This window comes from Eptatretus burgeri, chromosome 10 (assembly GCF_056783735.1).
Source record: "Eptatretus burgeri isolate ZD-2024b chromosome 10, Ebu_testis_v1, whole genome shotgun sequence".
Classification (NCBI taxonomy): domain Eukaryota; kingdom Metazoa; phylum Chordata; class Myxini; order Myxiniformes; family Myxinidae; genus Eptatretus; species Eptatretus burgeri.
The window spans coordinates 96,599,464-96,618,742 of record NC_140970.1 but is presented as its reverse complement, the minus strand read 5'-3'; the positions used below and the strand labels follow the sequence as shown (position 1 = coordinate 96,618,742).

Below are 19,279 nucleotides of genomic sequence, written 5' to 3'. Positions count from 1 at the left end.
TCAACACGAATACAAGAATCGTGCCGTCGTCTTAATGTGTCGAAGGAAAGGCAGCCATATAGCCCTGTTCTTACAAGCCATCTCCTATCTACGTTCTTTCTCAACAGCGTGTGTCCTTCCCTCAACTCTAACTGTGCCTCGTGCGTGCACTCTCCCTGAACTCCACTCTCCTATCTGGCCTCGTGTGTCAGCTCTCTGTCCTATTTGGTCTTCTGATGCCTCCCACACCCTCTTCCTCTTCAGGCGTCTCACGTCATGCCCATCATTCCTCTGCCTCCAGGGCGTGGCCTGCTTGCATGAAACTTGGGAAGGCAGGGCTTCTGCCTGCTCGGCTCGCTTCTGATGACACGCCCATCAATCATCAGTCTCAGGGGCGTGACTTCACCCACCATCACCCTTGGAGGCATGGCTTCGGCCTGCTCGGCACGTTTGCTTGTAGTTGTTTTATGGACGTGTTTCCCCACCTTTATCGCCGATCTTGAAATATACACGACCGGTCGAAAGTTTTAGAACACCCCCATTTTTCCAGTTTTTACTGAAATTTAACCAGTTCAATGTTTCAATGTACTCTGAAATTAAAGCATAGAACAAATATAGAATTTCAGATAAAAAAGAAATCACGGGATCATTTTGTTGAACAAAATTTAATCTAAATTTTTGACTCATCAAAGTCGCCACCTTGTGCAGATATAACAGCCGAACATACTCGTGGCATTCTTTCCACAATGGAAATCAAATATTGTTTGGAAAGTTCTTCCCAACACCGTTGCAGAAGTTCCCACAAATGTGATGCACTTGTTGGTTGCTTTGCTTTTCACCCTTTTGTCCAGTTCATCCCAAACCAGCTCGATGGGGTTTCAGTTTGGAGACTGTGCTGGCCATTCCATGATTTGAAACCGACCGTCTTGTTCTTTTCTTCTAAGGTAGTTCTGACAAAGCCTGGAGGTATGTTTTGGGTCGTTATCTTGCTGTAGGATGAACCACTGACCAACTAGGCATAGACCAGAGGGTATTGCATGGCGCTGCAAAATGCTGTGGTATCCCTTTTGGTTCAGGTTGCCAGTCACTCTGTGCAAGTCACCGACTCTGGATCCAGTAAAAGAGCCCCAGACCATCACGCTTCCTCCTCCATGTTTGACAGTTGGTGTCACACACTGAGGAACCATCCTTTCCTCTACTCGACGGCGTACAAAAACCCTGCGTGATGAACCGAAGATTTCAAATTTTGATTCATCGGTCCATAAGACCTTCTTCCAGTTTTCAGTCGTCCACTGGTGGTGCTTCATGGCCCAGACAAGCCTCTTTTTATTATTTTGCCATCTTAGCAATGGCTTTCTTACTGCCACTCGACCTGTCGAACCTGCAGCTCGAATTCTTCTCTTCACAGTTCAAACTGAGACTTCCTTACTTCGACCAGTGTTAAGCTGTGCTTGAAGCTGCTCTCCTGTGAGCCGCCGATCACACAAGTTGTTGACTCTCAGAAACTCGTCTTCTGATTGTGTTGTGGCTTTGGGTCTGCCAGACGTCTTCCTGTCAGAGTTTCCTCCAGTTTCCAAGTGTCTTTTGATGGTGTAGGAAACTGTACTCACGGACACCTTGGCTTCCTTTGGAATTTCTCTAAAGGAAAGACCTACACTTTTAAGGTTTAGAATGGTCTGTCTGTCTTCCTTTGTTTATTGTCTTTTTCTCGCCATTATGATAGCAATATACTACTTTCTGCAGTGCAATATTGTCCAAATAATGCTTCAGAGGGTGTAGCAACACAGTCTGTTCCAACACTGCTTTTATACAGAGAGAGGGTTTATAACTAATCAACAAAAGTTGGGACACTAGGAATTGTTTGCATCAACTTTCAAGGCTTAATTTACTTCCATTGCTGCAGAACAGCTGCAGTTGCGAACCCATTACTTGTTCCCTGAAAAGCGCACTTTTTAACAACTCTGAAATTTACATTATTTTTCAGTTTTTGGTAACCTCAACTTTGTATTTTTTAACCTCTGGCAGTTTACCGCTTAGCTTTGTACCATTTCAGGTTATTCACTGGACTTGAACTGCTTAAATTTCAGTAAAAACTGGAAAAATGGGGGTGTTCGAAAAATTTTGATCGGTAGTGTAAAAACATAGGGAAAAGTCACAGAGGGACGAATACATACTGGGGAAACTTATTCTTATTCCCAAGCTGATTAACACTGCACCACCCCTCCGTGTGGTGACATGTAACACTTAAGCTCACAGTTTCCCTACTTCATTACATTGGTTTGTCTTCTACTCGTCCATGGACCAAACAACTCTAATCACTGCTAAATTCCCGAATAAATTCCTCCATCTACTCCCACAACCATCGCAATATGAACTTCGTCCACCTTCATTGGCGGAGGTAATGATAAACAGGACAACAGATTTTATTTAAATATTTATTTTAAACCGGAGCTCCATTCTTGGGATGGATCACTATCTGGTTTTGCTCGTTCAGTTAAAATATTCGATTTAATGGTCAATAGTTGTGGGCATATGCTACATCTTGATGTTGAATTGTTATCACTTGAAGTGCTGTCGATTTTGTTCATTGGACTGCAGGTTTTACGACAAAAAGCTTGAAACCAACCCAGAACAATGCCGTGCCATCCAGCACATTGTTAGCGGCATATCTCGACCTGCTCCTTATTTACTGTTTGGACCACCAGGCACGGGTAAAACGACAACCATGGTGGAGGCCATCAAGCAGGTGAGATATTTTTTTGAAGAAGGTCATGGAGTATTACATCTCCATCTAATAGTTGTGTTATGTAAAGGCATTTACCATAAATTTACTTGCAGATGCAGCATTATACGATTGTCTTGCTTGTCCCAGTGCTTAGAAAATTAAATAATGATGTAGTCCGGTGCCTGATGTGTTCTTGAGCAGAAGTTCGGAATGAACTTTCTTATGAACATAAAGTTATGATGCAGTCACATCAACTCAGTCTTAGCATTGTAAGGATTAATTGGACATTTCAGATATTGGTTTGACATTTTAACCGATAAAATGGGTAAAATGTAGTTGGCCATCAGATACCTCAAATCGACAAATGAAATCTCATTAAGCTGTCAGTGTGACCGGATCGTGATGGGTACAAGGGTGGCAGATACCCCCCAATGAAGTTATATGGAGTCGAATATCCAAAGTTGCGCATGGTTCTCAATTGGCTTCCTTCCACTAACTGATGCATGGGTCAAAAAAAAAAAACAACTCACAAAACATTGTTACGTTCACATTTTCATTTCCTCAATGTTTGTAGGACGTATCGGTGCGTCCATCAATTCACGAGGCCAGTTGTCAATCACGTTATCTTAAATGCTTCTCTTTAACTGTTGCTTTAAATGATAAACAGAATACTTTGTAGTAGACACATCATTTGGTCTTTTACAGGTATTGAAATACCAACCATCTTCCCATGTGATGGCATGTGCCACGTCAAACAGCGCTGCAGACCTGCTGTGCCAGAATTTGATTCCACACATCGACAAATGCAAACTGTTCAGGATCATGGCCACGAGTCGACCTTGGAAAGATGTTCCACAAGAAATTCGGGTAAGGCTCGTTTATTTCTTCTGTTTTTTTTTTTTTTGGAAAGTTGATCATTTTGTACGAGACTTCACCAGCCTGGGACACAAAATGATCGTGAGCCTAACTGTGGTTATTTTACTTTCAGGAATGTTGTAACTGGAATCCAGGCAACGAGGCATATTTCTACCCATCAAAGAATGATCTCATGAAATACAATTTGCTTGTTGTTACCTTGGTAACAGCCGGCAGGTATGGCATTTGCTGATATTTTTCGTCGTTGTTGAGAAAATTATAGTCAAACCTCTGTGCACTTACTTAACTTATCCCCTTACATCCATCCACGTAACATCCTGTCGTCCAAGGTATGAATTTCACTTGTTTCTCATTAAATCTGTTCAAATCCTGATGGAAAAATGCAGAATTGTATTGTGTTATGGCCACTTTTAAATATCGATGACTGTGTGCTTTGCGGTTGTGCTATATAATGACTCTTTAAAGATGCCGAACCAGGATGACTGTTTTACTATCCAGGCTTGTTTCTGATGAAATGTCACTGCTTGGCTTTCCTGCTTAAGGTTGCCCACTTATATTTGTTTAACACAAAGGTTTCCCTGCCTAAGGTTGTGTCTAAACTTCCTCTGAAGGTATGTTGACATGTTGTGTTGCGAAAGTTAAGCTTTTAATTCATTGCAGCAATTCTTGTCGGGCAGACTTGTTTCGGCAGATTTTCCACCCGGCCATTTCTCACACGTGTTTGTGGATGAGGCAGCGTATGCCATTGAACCAGAATGCCTCATCCCTGTTGCAGGTGAGTGGAACAGTTCTTAATTGGATGTAATTTAGAATAAAACAAGGGAAGATTTGGCCTGTTTGACATTCCCATATGAGCACACCCATATATATATATATATATATATATATATATATATATATATATATATATATATATATATATATATATATATATATATATATATATATATATATATATATATAGCATTCCCATGTATAAAGCTCGGATGTCTGCATCAAACCCTGTGTACTATTGCCACCTTATGTTCTTGGCCTGTTGTCGTATAACTACAACCTTCTTCATGATGTAACTGATGGAAAATGGTATCAAATGATGCAGAACCCGTCAGGTAGTAAGCAGGGGTGTATTTATTCAATACGGAATGAAAAACAGTGATTGGCCAGTCTCAACGTATGGCTGTCTGCAAAATACACCGAAATAACTACCCATTTAGAAATTGCTACTCCAATTCAGTTATAAAAAGTACACATTTAAGATAGTTACGACAATAGGAAGCTAACGAGTTAACTCGTGGAGACAACAGTGCAATTCTGGCATGTATGAGCTAACTGATAATGCTATTACAATGGTTTTAACATTACAATGTGCTGGACACATTCATGGGAGATAACACACAGCAAGTGAGCAGAGAAAATATCAACAATTTACTCAAGGACTTCACAACAATAACATTCCAGCATTATCCAGCAATTCACAAATTACAGGTATATGCAAATCTAAATACCTCATCCCCTGATATGCCTCATCTTGCATTTAAAACCATTTAGCGAATGAATTAAGACAAATATACATTGTGTAATGTACAATGTACTATGTCAGATTACACCGAACACACACCTGTTATATGTCACAAGTCCATCGTTGGTTTACATCAACCAGTCTCCAATCTTGTCATCAATTAACGTTGTGACATCACCGAGAGCCTGGGAATTTGAGCACAACCAAGAGCCGTATCTACATCCGCTGCCATTACCACGTGTTTCCAACACTGCAAATTTGTCGTGATGGTTTTGGGAATGTACCTCGGGGGAGAGCATGCATGGACATGGAGGAGACCCGAGGATGAGTTATTTCAATGGTCTATGTGTCGGTAGAACTTTTCCCCTTGTGTAAGGGATTGGGGGCATGCGTTGAGGTTTGTTTGCGTTTCCCCGGTGTGATGTCTTCCCTCCCCCCTCTGCTACTTTACATCCTTCTTTCAATACGCAATTGGTCCATTCCCCCTCTGTCTTTCTCAATCCCCAAATAATCCCCTTTTACCAAACCTCAATTCAATAACGCCTCTTTCATCTCGTCGGTCTTTCTCTCAACCCTGCAGGTTTAGTGCATCTGTCTTCCTTACCACTCAAATCGACTCATTCTTTTGTTAATTGCCACCAACCACCCATTGTTCACAGCAAATGGTTGGTCCTCTGGACTGGTACTGAATTGCTTTTCCACATTCTTCCTTCCCTGCATTTCCTGCATTCTTCCTTCCCTGTGCTTCCTCATTCTTCTTACTTGCATTTCACATGTTCGTGGCACAAAGAACAATGCTTGTTGCATTTGTCATAAAGTATAACACTCTTCCCATATGCAACAAAGTATTTGTCGCATGCGAACAGTACGTACAGTACAAAAGATTTTGCATGCGAGGGAAAGAGCGGGAGCTCTCGTCGCTGCTTTTGGGCATGTGAAAGGAGACCGGGTGTTCGGAAGGAACTTGAGGGCTTCGCATCGTGGTGAACCTCGAACCCTGGGCCATACCATTTGGTGTCTGGAGTGGGATCTTTCCAACCCCCTGACTCCGAATAATCTGGAGGCAGGATTATGCAAATTCCAAATTGTGCAGCTACGTCGGACCAAGGCGAGAAGATAATCCAGGTGGGTTTTGATGAGGAGGAACCCATGGTCCAGGAGGGTGATATTGAGGGAAGAGGTTATTTGCAGAAATATTTGGAAGGGTGCGTGGCAGAGATACTGGTAATGCACACCCCAGAGTATCAGGACAGCTTCACCAGCGCCATTGGAAATGGAAATGGACCATCGGAAAGGAAGAATGTTTGATCAAATGAGCAGAATGGACGCTGGGCTGGCTGATACAAGGAAGGAAGCTAAGGCTGACATGAAGGCGATGGGCGACAGGCTGGAACCGATGGGTTAAAAACAAAAATGGATGCGGGACTGGCAGAAGCCAAGGAAGACATGAAGACAATGGGCGATGATGTGGAGTTGAAATTCCAAGCGGTTATGGGACTTGGTGGATGGAGTAAGGGGGTGTGTGGATGGTGTCCTCGAACACCGGGCCGTAACAATATTATTACTTAACCTCTGTAATTACACCCTTACATGGCAGTTAAAACATATCAGCTTTTAAATCTGAATGTGTCTAAAATAAGTTTAAATCAACAAATCTCAATCGCCATGGAGTTGTATTACTCACTGGTTGGACGTACAGTATAGAGCAGGCCGTGCCATTTGTACCATGATGTTGTTGTGCCAAAGAAAAATAAATAAAGTATCGTTGAACCTCATTAACAGCTACTAATATTCATGAAACACTAATTTAACATTTAGCAAGAAATGTGTGTGCATCTCCTCACTGGCTTTAACCCCAACAGATTAGTCCGAAATAAAAGGTCCAATGAAATGCTGCATTACTTGCTTTGACCTACCCAGTGGTTACAGTGACAACTATACCATGACTCTCCTGTTTTTCAATTGTCATTTGACTTGTGCAGGTCTTCTGAAGCCTATGTCCAAAGACAATCCTACAGGAGGACAGCTGGTGTTGGCTGGAGACCCAAAACAACTTGGACCCATATTGAGGTCTTCATTAGCCAAGAAACATGGCCTTGGTAAGAAGTTTTTTCTGACACCCTCGCTTGTAACCAGCATCCTTTCTTTAGTTAATATGTGTGTGTGTGTGTGTGTGTGTGTGTGTGTGTGTGTGTGTGTGTGTGTGTGTGTGTGTGTGTGTGTGTGTGTGTGTGTGTGTGTGTGTGTGTGTGTGTGTGTGTGTGTGTGTCGCCAACATAAACCATATGTTTACTCACAACGAAAGAGTAAAACAGGTGGTCTCCCTCGCTCTGTGTTGTTTCATTGTTATAGATAAATTATAATTATCTTGTGCTTGTAATGTTGTAATCTACTGCATCATAATGTCCACACCCATAATTTAATCTGATTACAAGCATCTCCATGAATTATAGTCAGTACAAAAAATCAAATCAAATCTCCCCAACAATTGAAGTCCATTTAAGCCTCCATAGGCGGTGTCACGCCCTGAAATGCCCTCTGATTAAATAAATATACCTTCCTGGGGCAATCAGCGTTGATTGTACATCTTCATGGTAGTCACTTTACGGTCAAAATTGGGCCCAAACGTTTCCCTTTAAGCTTGTGGTATTTGGTGTTTTTACCAATTTGACGACTCTGTAATCATTGTGAATTATTCCTTTTTTTTGGGTGCAGAAATGTCTCTGCTGGAGAGACTCATGACGTCCAACCCTCTGTACCGGCGGAGGGAGGAAGAACCAGTTTACGACGTCAAGTTTGTTACAAAACTGCTGAACAACTACAGGCAGGTTCATTCTCATTAATCAAAGTTCCCTCGACCCAATGTATGTATCGCATAGTTCGTGTCCACCGCTAAATGACTGCACGTTTTGAGTGTGAGGAAGGTTGGCATGAAACCCATGAAGCAATGACATTGTGATTCAGGCGTTTCTTAGCTAAATACCATTAATAATGAGATGGAGAGAGAGGAGAGGAGAGGAGAACAAGAGGTGTGGGAGAGGGGAGAGGGAAAGATAAATGCACTGCCATGATATTACATGTCTCATGAGAATATTATAACACTTGTTTAATTCAAGGTTTTTCCTTCGTTATCGCCACCACCGAAAGTGGACGGAGGTTCTGTTTTCAAGCTGTCTGTCTGTTTGTTTGTCTGTGTGCAGGATATCTCAAAAGGTTGGACACATATTATGACGAAGCTTGGTGGTGGACAAGTTGGGTGTTTGACAAGGATTAATCGATTTGATTTTGGTGAAGATCTGAATCCAGATACGACAATTTTTAATTGATTCTTCACCATTGAGAGATGGGGATAAGAACAATATACCATCCATCCATCCATCGGGACCATACTCTGTGCAGAGCGTTGGTGCTGCCTAAGCAGCCTCCTTAGCTATTGGGCACAATCCTGTATGGGTCGCCACTCCGACACAGGATACCAGCAAGCTGGCACTCATTTTGCCAACCTCAGAAGGATGACAGGCCGAGTCAACCCCACCATATATTAATTCAACAGCTGAGCGGGATTTGAACTCAGGATCCTGGGATCCCAAGCCCACCACCCGAACCTTTAAGCCAACACCAGGCATAATGCACCATACAACACTATATTTCAGAGAGTTGTGGACGAGTTATGACAAAACTTTTTAGATAAGTTGGGTAGGTGACAAGAACAAGTCAATTCGATTTTGATTCATGTCCAGGTGCACATCTTGTAATCAGTGGGATACAAAACCAACACTGTTCAGCCTGGTGGAGGTATGTAAATAAGAACAGAGTTCAATTTGTTCGACCACTTTATTAGCGTGGAACGACAATAATCAAACAAGTATTGAACAGGTTGAAACACCCACAACATCCCTGGCTCCGGGTCAGGCTGCGCATGCGCACTGGCACAGGGGACCGTCGATATGTGGAATTACCGTAAAGTACAATGTTCTCTATCTCCCTCCGAGTCTTTATTATGTTAATAGATAAAGGCTGAGAAAATATTAAGTTTAATGAATGAACAAAAGTTTATATCGCCCATCGTGTGACTATTCCATGGAGTAGTCCTTGTGCCAGGCAGGCACGCTGGTCGCTCTGGTGGATCGGCGTTGACCTATCGCTGGTGCTGGTGGTGTCACATCGGGCCCCAGTGGGGATGGGGCTCTCGGGGTTTCAGGGGCCGATGGTGGCGTCTGAAGGATCGCGCGCCTCGGTGTGCCTCGTCCTGGTGCTGCTGGCGTGTCTAAAACGGGTGTCGTCTTGCGCCGGGGTGTGCATACTGACGTCAGTGCCGGCGTGGGCCCCGTTGGCGTCGCAGATGTCACGGGTTCGCTGTCGAGGTCAGGCAGTTGCGGTGTTACAACGGGTGCAGGTACAGTGATGCGGGTTGCTAGATCATCATAGATAGACCGGGGTGGCAGCTGGTCATTGCGAACTGGGCTAAACTTGCGCAGGAATTTCCTGTTCCGAAGTGTGACTCTGCCCGAGCCATCGATCTTGATCACGTATTGGTCGTGTTGGCGTACCTCCACGATACTGCCTGTCTTGTCCCATTTTTTTGGGTGGAATCCTGTCTGGTTCTGTACGCGGACTTGGTCCCCTACAGCAAGTGGCGGAAGGCGTTTGGTGTGTTCTGCCCAGGTGTCGGCTGTGCGGATATGACGTTTGCGGAGGGCCTCCTCCCTCGCTTTCAGGGTCTCATGCCAAGTGTCGTGCGGTCTGTACTTCCCGGGGATAATTGGGATGAAATCGCGTATCGGGCGGCCGAAGACACACATTGCCGGGGAGATCTTCGTGTCAGGGTCAGGCGTGTTACGATATTGTAGTATCGCTCTCTGCACAGCGTCAGTGTCAAGTTCTCCCTGCGGGCTGGTGTTGTCCGTGATAAGTCGTTTCATTGTCTTAACTCCAATCTCCACGCGACAGTTGCTGTGAGGGAAGGCCACCGATGACAAGCGGTGGTGTACGCCCGATCTGTGCAGGAATGACCTGGTCTCGGTGGAGGTGAACTCCGGTCCCCCATCCGACGCGAGCTCTTCTGGTGTCCCGTACGTCACGAAGGCGCGACGTAAGTGGTTTATGAGTCCGGCGGCGCCACCCGTCGACTTTGAGATGATCGGCCAGTTCGAGTATCTGTCCACTGTCACAAGGTAGTGTGCACCCCTGTGTACAAAGAAGTCCGAGCACACTGCCTGAAAGGGGTAAACGACCGGAATAGGTGGAGTTGGTGGCGCTCCAGGCTGTGATGGTGCCATCCGGTGGCAGTGTTCGCAGTTTTTCCGAGTGGCGCTGATGTCGGCCGACATGCCTGGCCAGAATACAGAGGATTCTGCGCGGGCGGTCATCATTGATACGCCCTGGTGGGCAGCGTGTAGGGCGCTCAGCACATCGCCGCGGAGTGAGGGTGGTATGACTACTCGGTCCTTGTATAGGATCACTCCATCTGTCGATGTAATGTTCTCGCGGTACTGGTGATAGTCGCGAATTGTCTCTGGCATCTCGATTTTTGAGTCGGGGATGCCGTTCATTGTCATTCCCTCCAATATGTGCATATCGCCATCGCTGCTGGTGGCTTCCCTGACGCGATCCCATGTTACTGATCGCAATGATTCGAGGCCCGCGGCACACCATGCCAGGTTGTCCTCGACGTCGTCGTCATACTCCGGCTCAGTTTGGCGTAGGAGGGACAGGACGTCGGTGTGCGTGCTTGGTTGGAGGTGGGTCGCTATGGTGGCATTGTCATCTGGAAGGTTCATGAGTGGAGGTCGCGTGGTGCCAACTGGCCTGCGCGACATGGCATCTGCCGCCTTGTTCTTCATGCCCGGGATATGTATGATGCGGAAGCGATAACGCAGGGTCTTCTCCTTGAGGTTCCTGAGGCGGGGGTTGGGTATGTCGTCAAGTGCTCTGTCCGAAAGGAGTTTCAGCAGTGGTTTGTGGTCTACCGCAACGATCAGGTTCTCGCAGCCCAGTACGAAGTAGCGCGCTTTGTCCAAGGCGTCCGCGACTGCGAGAGCCTCGCCCTCTATGGGCGCGTATCTGGATTCTGCCGCGTGTGTAAATCTGCTGCCGACCAGGGTTATTTTCCATCCATCAGTGCAGCAGAATGGTCTAACTGGCATGCATCGGCAGTGCTTTTGAAGCAACCAGAATCCGATTCCCTCCTTCGACCAGTCCGTGGCGATGCATGTTGGCTTAGTTTTGTCAAATATGCGGACACCGTGTTCGATTTCTTGTACGATCACGTCTTTCGACTCGCGGAATATGTCCTCTAACTCCATGGACCACTGGAAGCGTTCTCCACTTTTCAGGAGCTTCCGGAATGGCTGCATTCGTTCGGCCATACTGAAGGCATATGCCACCTGGTTGACAAGCCCGAACCACGATCTGACGTCGGTGATGTTACGCGGTTGTGGGAAATCGTGGATTGCTTCCAGGTAGCGGCTGCACGGTCGCACGTCGGTCATGGTGATGGTGAAGCCCGCGAAGTCCACCGTGGGTGCGCTGAAGACAAACTTCTCCGGGTTGAGGATGATTCCATTCCGGCCGCATATATCCAGCCATTGGACCGCCTGGAAGTAGCTCCCCTCAATCGTGTCTGACCATAGGAGCGTGTCATCTACGCACTTGGTCTTGTTACCAATGTCCGCGACGATCTCATCGTATCGTCGTGAGTAACCGTCCCCCGATGCCATATACCCTTGTGGGGCAGATAGGTACCGGTAGCGCCCCATGGAGTGATGAAGGTCGTCTTGTGGCGGTCGTCCTCGTGTAGGCGGACGCTATGGTAACCGTTCCATGCGTCGAATACTGTCTTGCGCTTCCCGTTAGGTACGCGTCTCGCCTGGTGGAACGGGGATTGGGTGTGGTGGGTCTCGCGGAACGCATGCTTGTTCAAGGCCTGAAAGTCGACGGTGCGTCGCGGCTTGCCATTCTTTTTCGCGCAAATTACCATGCGGTGACACCATGTCACCGGCGTGCCGACGGGTACTTCCTCCAACACGCCGAGCCGAACGTCCTGGTCGAGGCCTGCTTTTACCTCATCTTGCCAATGTATGGCCACGGAGATGGGAGTGTGATGGGCAACCGGTGTCGCGTTCTCACTGAGCATAAGACGTAGTGGCGGGCTGGTCATTCTCGGTAGTGGCTGGTGTGGGCACGTGTTGAATGTGCTCTGAGCATGCATCCTGAGTAAATGTGACTGTAGTGCCTCTCTGTTGGCCTCGGTCGCTGGCATGGGGAGTGCGGTCGGCTTGGTCGGCGGCTCCGCGCGTCGCGGGCAGTCGCACAATTCCGAGGTTGTCAGATTCACCTCTCCGAGTGTCGGGAATCTGTCCGAGATCATTCCCAGGTCCATGCAGGCCGCGCGGGAGAGGAAGATGCGGTCTGAAGAGTCCGTCACATACGCGATTTGGCGCGTCTCCAATCTCCGAGCGCCATCACTGTTACCGGCAAATCTGACTACCACGGCTCCGAGGATACGAATTCCTCTGTTGTTTGCGGCCTTCATGGTCATGGATACAGGTATGAGGTCCTCGGTACTCAGGCCCATTTGTTGGACGACTTTAATGCCGATCAGGCAGCTCTGGCACCCCGTGTCTGCCATAGCGGGTCGGGTTACCGCGCGGATGTGTTTCAGGACGTTAAAACCCAGCGCTTTGTAATCCTCGCGCTTGTTGGTGAGAGTGAGGTTGACGTATGGCTGCGGGTCGGATATGCGTTTCATCCACTTATCGCACATATCATCGTACAGGTGGTGAGCGAGGGGAAGCGTGCGCATTTCGTCCTCTGTGCTGGCCATGGTGACCGTGCATAGCTCGACGAAGGCTGCCGTCTGCTCGTCGTACATCCCGTCGGTCTCCTTAGATGGGGGTCTTGCCGATCGGCCGCCCAGGCACGCCTTGTCGAGGTGATTCTGGCGGTCACACTTCCGGCACTTTTTACCGTATCCGGGGCACTCGGCGCGTCTGGCGCGCCATTGAGGCGTTTTGCCGTGGCCCACCTCGCCGCAGTAGATGCATACTCCTTCGGGCTTGGCCTTCCGTTTTTCCGGCCTGGCTCCTACTCTGGCGCGGACGTCCTGTCGCTTTCCCCGCCGATACGAACTACTGATCGCGTCCGTGCTCTGAGTGTCAAGCAGGCGCGATGCCGAGCGTTTTCCAGACTCTTTGGCCTCGATATACTCTATCATGTCCTTTAATGGCATGTCCTGGTTCTTCTCACCGAGTAGGTCAAGTTGTATTGCTTGGTCCGCGATGCCACGGGCAACCACGTTGCGCAATATCTCTTCGGTGAAGTTGTTGACCTGATCGCACCCCGCCTTGGTGCACTTCATTTCATACTTGCACGTGTCCGCCTGCCCCTTGATGCGGGCGTGGAACGACCGGACGGGCTCCTCGTGTCCCTGCCGCATGTTAGACAGGGCCACTCGAGCTACCATCGTGTTCTCCGTCCGGACGGCGAGCGCCTTCATGGCGGCGAGGACTTCTTCTTCATCGCTGCCCACGAGGCTCCGACCCGCCACGCGAGTGAGGTCCTTTCTCAGCTCCTCCTCACAGCACTCCAGTAGCTGCGCGACTATGTCAGGTCCGACAAGCTTAGTACCTGTTTTGTATTCGCCCCAGCGGGTTATGAAGTACGACCAGGCCTCGCCCGTTCCGGCCAGTGCTATGGAGGGACGCTTGAGTTTCTCCATCTTGGCATTCGAGCTCGCCGCCCTGGGGGCGGCGACGTGCACAGTGGCGTGTATACTCAACATGGCCGCCACCACTGCCGCCTCTGCGTGTGTGGCCATATAGTCACAACCCTCGATCGGGCACTCTGCTTCCACCGGCGCCATAGGAACAGTTATTCTGGAGTAAACGTTCTATTTTCGGTGATGCACACGTGTGTACAGTGTCCTGGGGGCGAAGATTGGGTACAGTACCCGAGAAATCCAAACTCACTGTCGACGTTCTCGTGGTCCGTTTTCACCCAGTCGCGTCCTCCTCAGCACCGACGATCTTTACTCGACTGCATCAAGCTGTTTGATTATAAATAAGAACAGAGTTCAATTTGTTCGACCACTTTATTAGCGTGGAACGACAATAATCAAACAAGTATTGAACAGGTTGAAACACCCACAACATCCCTGGCTCCGGGTCAGGCTGCGCATGCGCACTGGCACAGGGGACCGTCGATATGTGGAATTACCGTGAAGTACAATGTTCTCTAGTATGTGCTCTACCGAGTGCCATTCTAGTTTCCTCTTTGTTCATTCCCTTCCTTCTGTCAAACTGGAACCCCATTGCTCCACAGTCGGTATGCTGCGTTTTTACCCCCTCTCTCCTCACTCTTCCATGAGCCACAATGTTGTATATGAAGAATGAGACCCGTGCAAAAAAACAATACTTTTAGATTGCAGAAATGAAAAGCAAATTTTGAAATTGAGCTGAACAACAGATCGAAACGTGTTGAAAAAAACAGGCATCCGTGAACATGTCCATCAAATAATAGAAGTGAGAAAAGTTTCAGCTTCAGCAATTGCAAAGAAAGGAAAGACAACCCTTAAGAATGAGTTGCCATAAAACCCAACCCTTTTACTTCTGGGTACAGGACAATGATGACAAATTTCCTTACATCAATACCCATCGCCCCCCCCTCCCCCACTTCATCTTCACACCCAGGTTCCCCTACACATACTTCAAACTCCCCACCCCACCTCTGCTTGGCGTCCACTGCTTACCCCACCCTCTCCTTTCTTCACTTCCAGTCCCACCTTTCTTCATTCACACCTAGAATACTCCTTGCTTCCCCTGCACCCTGCCCTCTCTGTGTTTCCCCAGCATCCAGACCTCCTCTCTTCTCCCCCTGCGTTCCAGGTACTTCATATCCCCCTGCACTCCTGCCCCTCTCTTCTCCCCCTGCACTCTTGCCCCTCTCTTCTCCTCCTGCATTCCAGCACCTCTCTTTTCCCCTTGCGTCCTGACTCCTCTATTCACCCCCTGCGACCCGACCCCTCTCCTCTCCCCCTGCACTCGGCCCCCTCTTCTTCCCCAGCACCCTGCCCCCCTTCTCCAGCGCTGCACTCCCTTCCTGTTTCCCCAGCATCCCATTCCACATCCTCCATCTCCCCCTGTCCATGCTTCCCACCCCTCCCTGCAAACAGCACCTCCTCAGATCATTCCATAAAGCCCGGAACAAGTGTGTGTGTCCACTCGCGAAAACCAGAAAACAACATCTGGCCAACCTCAAGGCTGAACTCTCAAACATGTCTCCTTCTTCAAAGACTTGGTGCAACTTGGTCAAGCTTGTTTCTGGTGTATGCTCCCCCTCAATCCCTTCCCTCATTTCAAATGGCATCACAGCTGACTCAATCCTGTGTTTGCTTCAAAATCTTGGGTAGTCAACCCCTCACTCCTTGCACCTCCCCTCCCATCTGCTCCTGGATACTGTGTCTTTCCGACTTCAAAAGGTGGAGAGGGTTCTGGCAAACCTCGACTCCGATTCTGTGACGGGCCCAGACGGCATCAGTGCACGTGTCCTAAAAAAACCTTTGCTGCTGTTCTTGCTCGTCCTTGGTCTGCTCGGTTCACTTGATCATTCTCTTTGTGGCAGTTTCCATTTGCCTGGAAGTTAGCCAACATCACTACAATACACAAACATGGTGCAAAAATGGATCCTCCTCACTCCAGGCCTATTACCTTGCTCCCAATTATGAGCAAGGTCATGGAATCTATTATTGCAAATCCTACCTTTCCTCCAACTGCCTGATCTCAAATCAAAAGTTTGGTTTCAGACCTGTTAATTCTAACTTATGCATGCTGCTTATACTCCCCCCATAATGGATGGAAGCCTTCAATCTCAGACATGAAACCAGGGCCCTTTCTCTGGACATATGTCAACCATTTGATATTGTCTGGCACGCCACCCTGATCTCCATACTCTTTGCTTATGCCATCAAAGGCCACCTTCTCTCGTGTATCACTGACTTTCTCCACTCTCATATTCAGCATGCAGCTTTTAACGGGATCCTCATCTCCTCTCCCTCTCAAGGCTGGAGTGCTACGGCAGTGTCCTCGGCCCAGTCATGGTCCTCGTCATTCTCAATGATCTTTCTGATTCCCGGGAAAATCCTCCCTATTTTGTTGTTGATGATTCCACCTTCTGCCGTATCGTTTCTTATCCTTCAGATGACAGACAGACGGACAGACAGGCAGCAGCCTCTTCCATCTCTGCGGATCTTGATAGTCCAACACTTGTAATATGGCTTTCAACCCCGATAAATCCCACACATTCACCGTCTCGAAAAAAAAGTACCATCTGGCAAATCCTCCCATCGACTTCCTAAACAAACCATTCAAAGAGGTTAAGTCACTAAATCTTTTGGGTCTCACCATTAGCCGTGACCATATTTCCAAGCTGGCCACCAAAGCCAGCCGCAGACTCGGCATCCTTCTTTCCTTGGCCAATCTGAACTTTTTACAACCTAAAAGGCCTTCATTCGCAGCTTGATGGAATACTGCTCTCCACTTTGGGCTGGCACCGCTGTCTCGTACATTGCCCTTCTTGATGCCATGGAAAGCAAATCCCTCAAAATCACTGGGATTTCCAGGGACGAAGCTGAGTACCTAGGCCTATTAACTTTCACATCGCAGATATTCTTCTGCCTCCTTTTTGGTCTTGCACCCTATGGCCTCTCTTAACAGGTTTCTGCAGGACCACACGGTTTGCCAGTAGCCCGATTGTCTCAAAATCCAGGCTCACTGCTCACCTCCACTCATTTGTCCCTCTTTTCTCAGTCTGTTCAGTCCCATTCTTCCCTCCAGGGCTGCAAGACAGCTGCTCACCACTACGTAAAGCCACCCCCCCCCAATGCTATACTCCTCATCTCTTCTACCCCCATCGTACCCCATCCTCCAGCACTCTCTTTTTCCCTGTTATTGCGAGTATTTTTTCCCTCTCCCTCACCTCTTTTCGTTTGTTAGTTGTCGGTTGGTTTCTTCCTTTTTTGTTTCATCCCTGCTTTCCCCTTCCTTCCTTTCCATTCTGCTCCAGCTCTTCCACAAGCCTCGATAATGTATACCAAAAAAAACCGATGAGATGAATGAAGAATAACCGAGGGTGAATATCTGCTCACAGAGGTATGTACATCCAAATTCTGAGAGCAGTGAAAATGCCACTTTATTCAAGCAGTCAAATTTCATCGGCAGGGACTTCCAACAGGTCAGGCTAGAGACCCCGTGATCTCTCTCGCTAGCCTCAAGTGTGCGCCGCAGATCCTAAACGTCGAGGTCCATAAGCATGAGCATTGTAACTCATTCAACTGGATTTCAAAGTTCTCAACACCCATCCACTGAAATTCTGTCAAATCCATGTTGCTGGTATCAAAGTCGTCTGGTTTAATTGAAAAGGTAAACATCGGGTCAAAACATTGGAAATCCTGACAACACTGATGGTGTGATGCGTCGATAGTTCTTTAAGATGTTGGAAACAGTGGAAAATCGAGGTGACAATGTCCTGAGAAAAAAACAGCAAGTTTCGCGAGAAATGCTTTCCATGTTTCTAAAAGATCCATAACAGCTTGGTCTGCACCCTGCAGATGGAGGTCGAGTTTGTTTAAATGTGCGCTAATGTCAATTAGAAACATTAGTTGCGGATCTATTTGTCATCAAGCATTTCTGGGTAGTTTTGACCTTTTTCTGATTAAAAAAGAAAAATCTTTATTGCATCAAGACAGTCCACAAAGCATGCCAAAACCTTCCCATGGCTGAGCCAACGAACTTTGCTGTGGAGCGGAATGTCCTTATTTGCGATGTACAAGTTTTCCAGCAGACCTTGAAACTGCCTGTGCATCAAGGCAGACCGAGCAGCAAGAAAATTCACTGCCTTCACTTCACCACGGTAGTCACCACATTATTAAGTTCAGAATTAAAAATCTTGGCACAGATTTTCTTGATGAATAATACAATGAAAACTTACCGTCGTGTTTCTAATTTGATCCTCGATGATCTTTACAAATCCCTCCTGTTTTCCGACCATAGCAGGGGTTGTCTGTTGTCAAAAATAACATTTTCTGACGTCAATTCCTCTTTCCTCAAAATGATTAACAACATCTTTGCTATATCTTCTCCTGTTGTTGCGCCATGCATGGGTTTTGGGTAGCACAACAATTCTCAAACTTAGAGTCACAGTATCTCGCAACAACTGCTAACCATGGTACATCATTTAAATCCACACATTGAAGTGTGACACAAAATACCACTGCGTCTTTCAAGGTCATCATCTGTTGTTTGGTAACATCTTCTGCCATTTCGCTTGCACGGCTCAACACTGATCTGGCAGACACAGGTATGTCTTTATTTCTGGAGATGATTGAGTGTTTACTGGGCAAACCATTGAACGAAACCTCTGAACAACTGAGAAAAGCCTCTTTTATATACTCCCCGTCTGTAAATGGGTGGTTTCCATGTTTTGCAACAGATTGTGCGATTTTGTAACTTCTGTTTGTGTCTTGATTTTTTTTGTTGATTTTTTTTTTTTTTTTTTACTGACAAAGACTTTAGTGTAAAGACTGCTTTACTTTCCGTACCTTGCCATGGCCCATTTGATTGACTCAGCCTTGTCCGCCTCATCCCTGAAATGTTTCTCATGCTTTGTCTGAAAATATTGGTGGATACTTGATGTGGAGCAAACGATGCTCTCACAACATGGAGTACAAACAGCACAGTGTTTATGTTGAACAAATCTGTATTCGCCTCTCCAAGAGGGCTGAAATGAGCAAACATCTAACTTAATTTTTTTAGTAACCGCCATTTTGTCCAAAAAGCCCCCCAACTGATCAGTGGCACTTATCGTGAGATTTCCTGCGAATCAAGATTGGCTGACCCCGCAAAACGTAATGTAATGAATCGTTTTTCTTTCTCTGGCAAAGAGATTTCATTGGGCAGCATAATTTAAATTCTTAATTCCGCTCGCCAATGAAAGCTAATATTTTTTGGGTTGTTTTTTTTTGAAGATTGACAGAGCAGTCAAGCATAGTTTTTTATCCTTTCTTTTTTTCAACTTTGTTCATTCGCCGTTAATTATACTTTTATTCTGCGTGGTACTCAAAATCATCTTGTGTGCCACCCATGGCTGTATATTTCCATTTACTCATAACCTTTAATTTGTATATT

At 46.9% G+C, this 19,279-nt stretch overlaps 1 protein-coding gene across 1 annotated transcript in view; it reads left to right on the top strand.

Annotated features, from left to right (window-relative positions):
- Positions 1–19,279, top strand: part of LOC147019201 (RNA helicase MOV-10-like) — a 131,133-nt gene that overhangs the window by 62,772 nt on the left and 49,082 nt on the right. The window contains exons 11-16 of the mRNA XM_085899523.1: positions 2,578–2,725; positions 3,410–3,571; positions 3,693–3,796; positions 4,258–4,355; positions 7,082–7,198; positions 7,815–7,923. Coding sequence (XP_085755649.1) covers positions 2,578–2,725; positions 3,410–3,571; positions 3,693–3,796; positions 4,258–4,355; positions 7,082–7,198; positions 7,815–7,923 — 738 coding nt within the window. The remainder of the gene's footprint in view (positions 1–2,577; positions 2,726–3,409; positions 3,572–3,692; positions 3,797–4,257; positions 4,356–7,081; positions 7,199–7,814; positions 7,924–19,279) is intronic.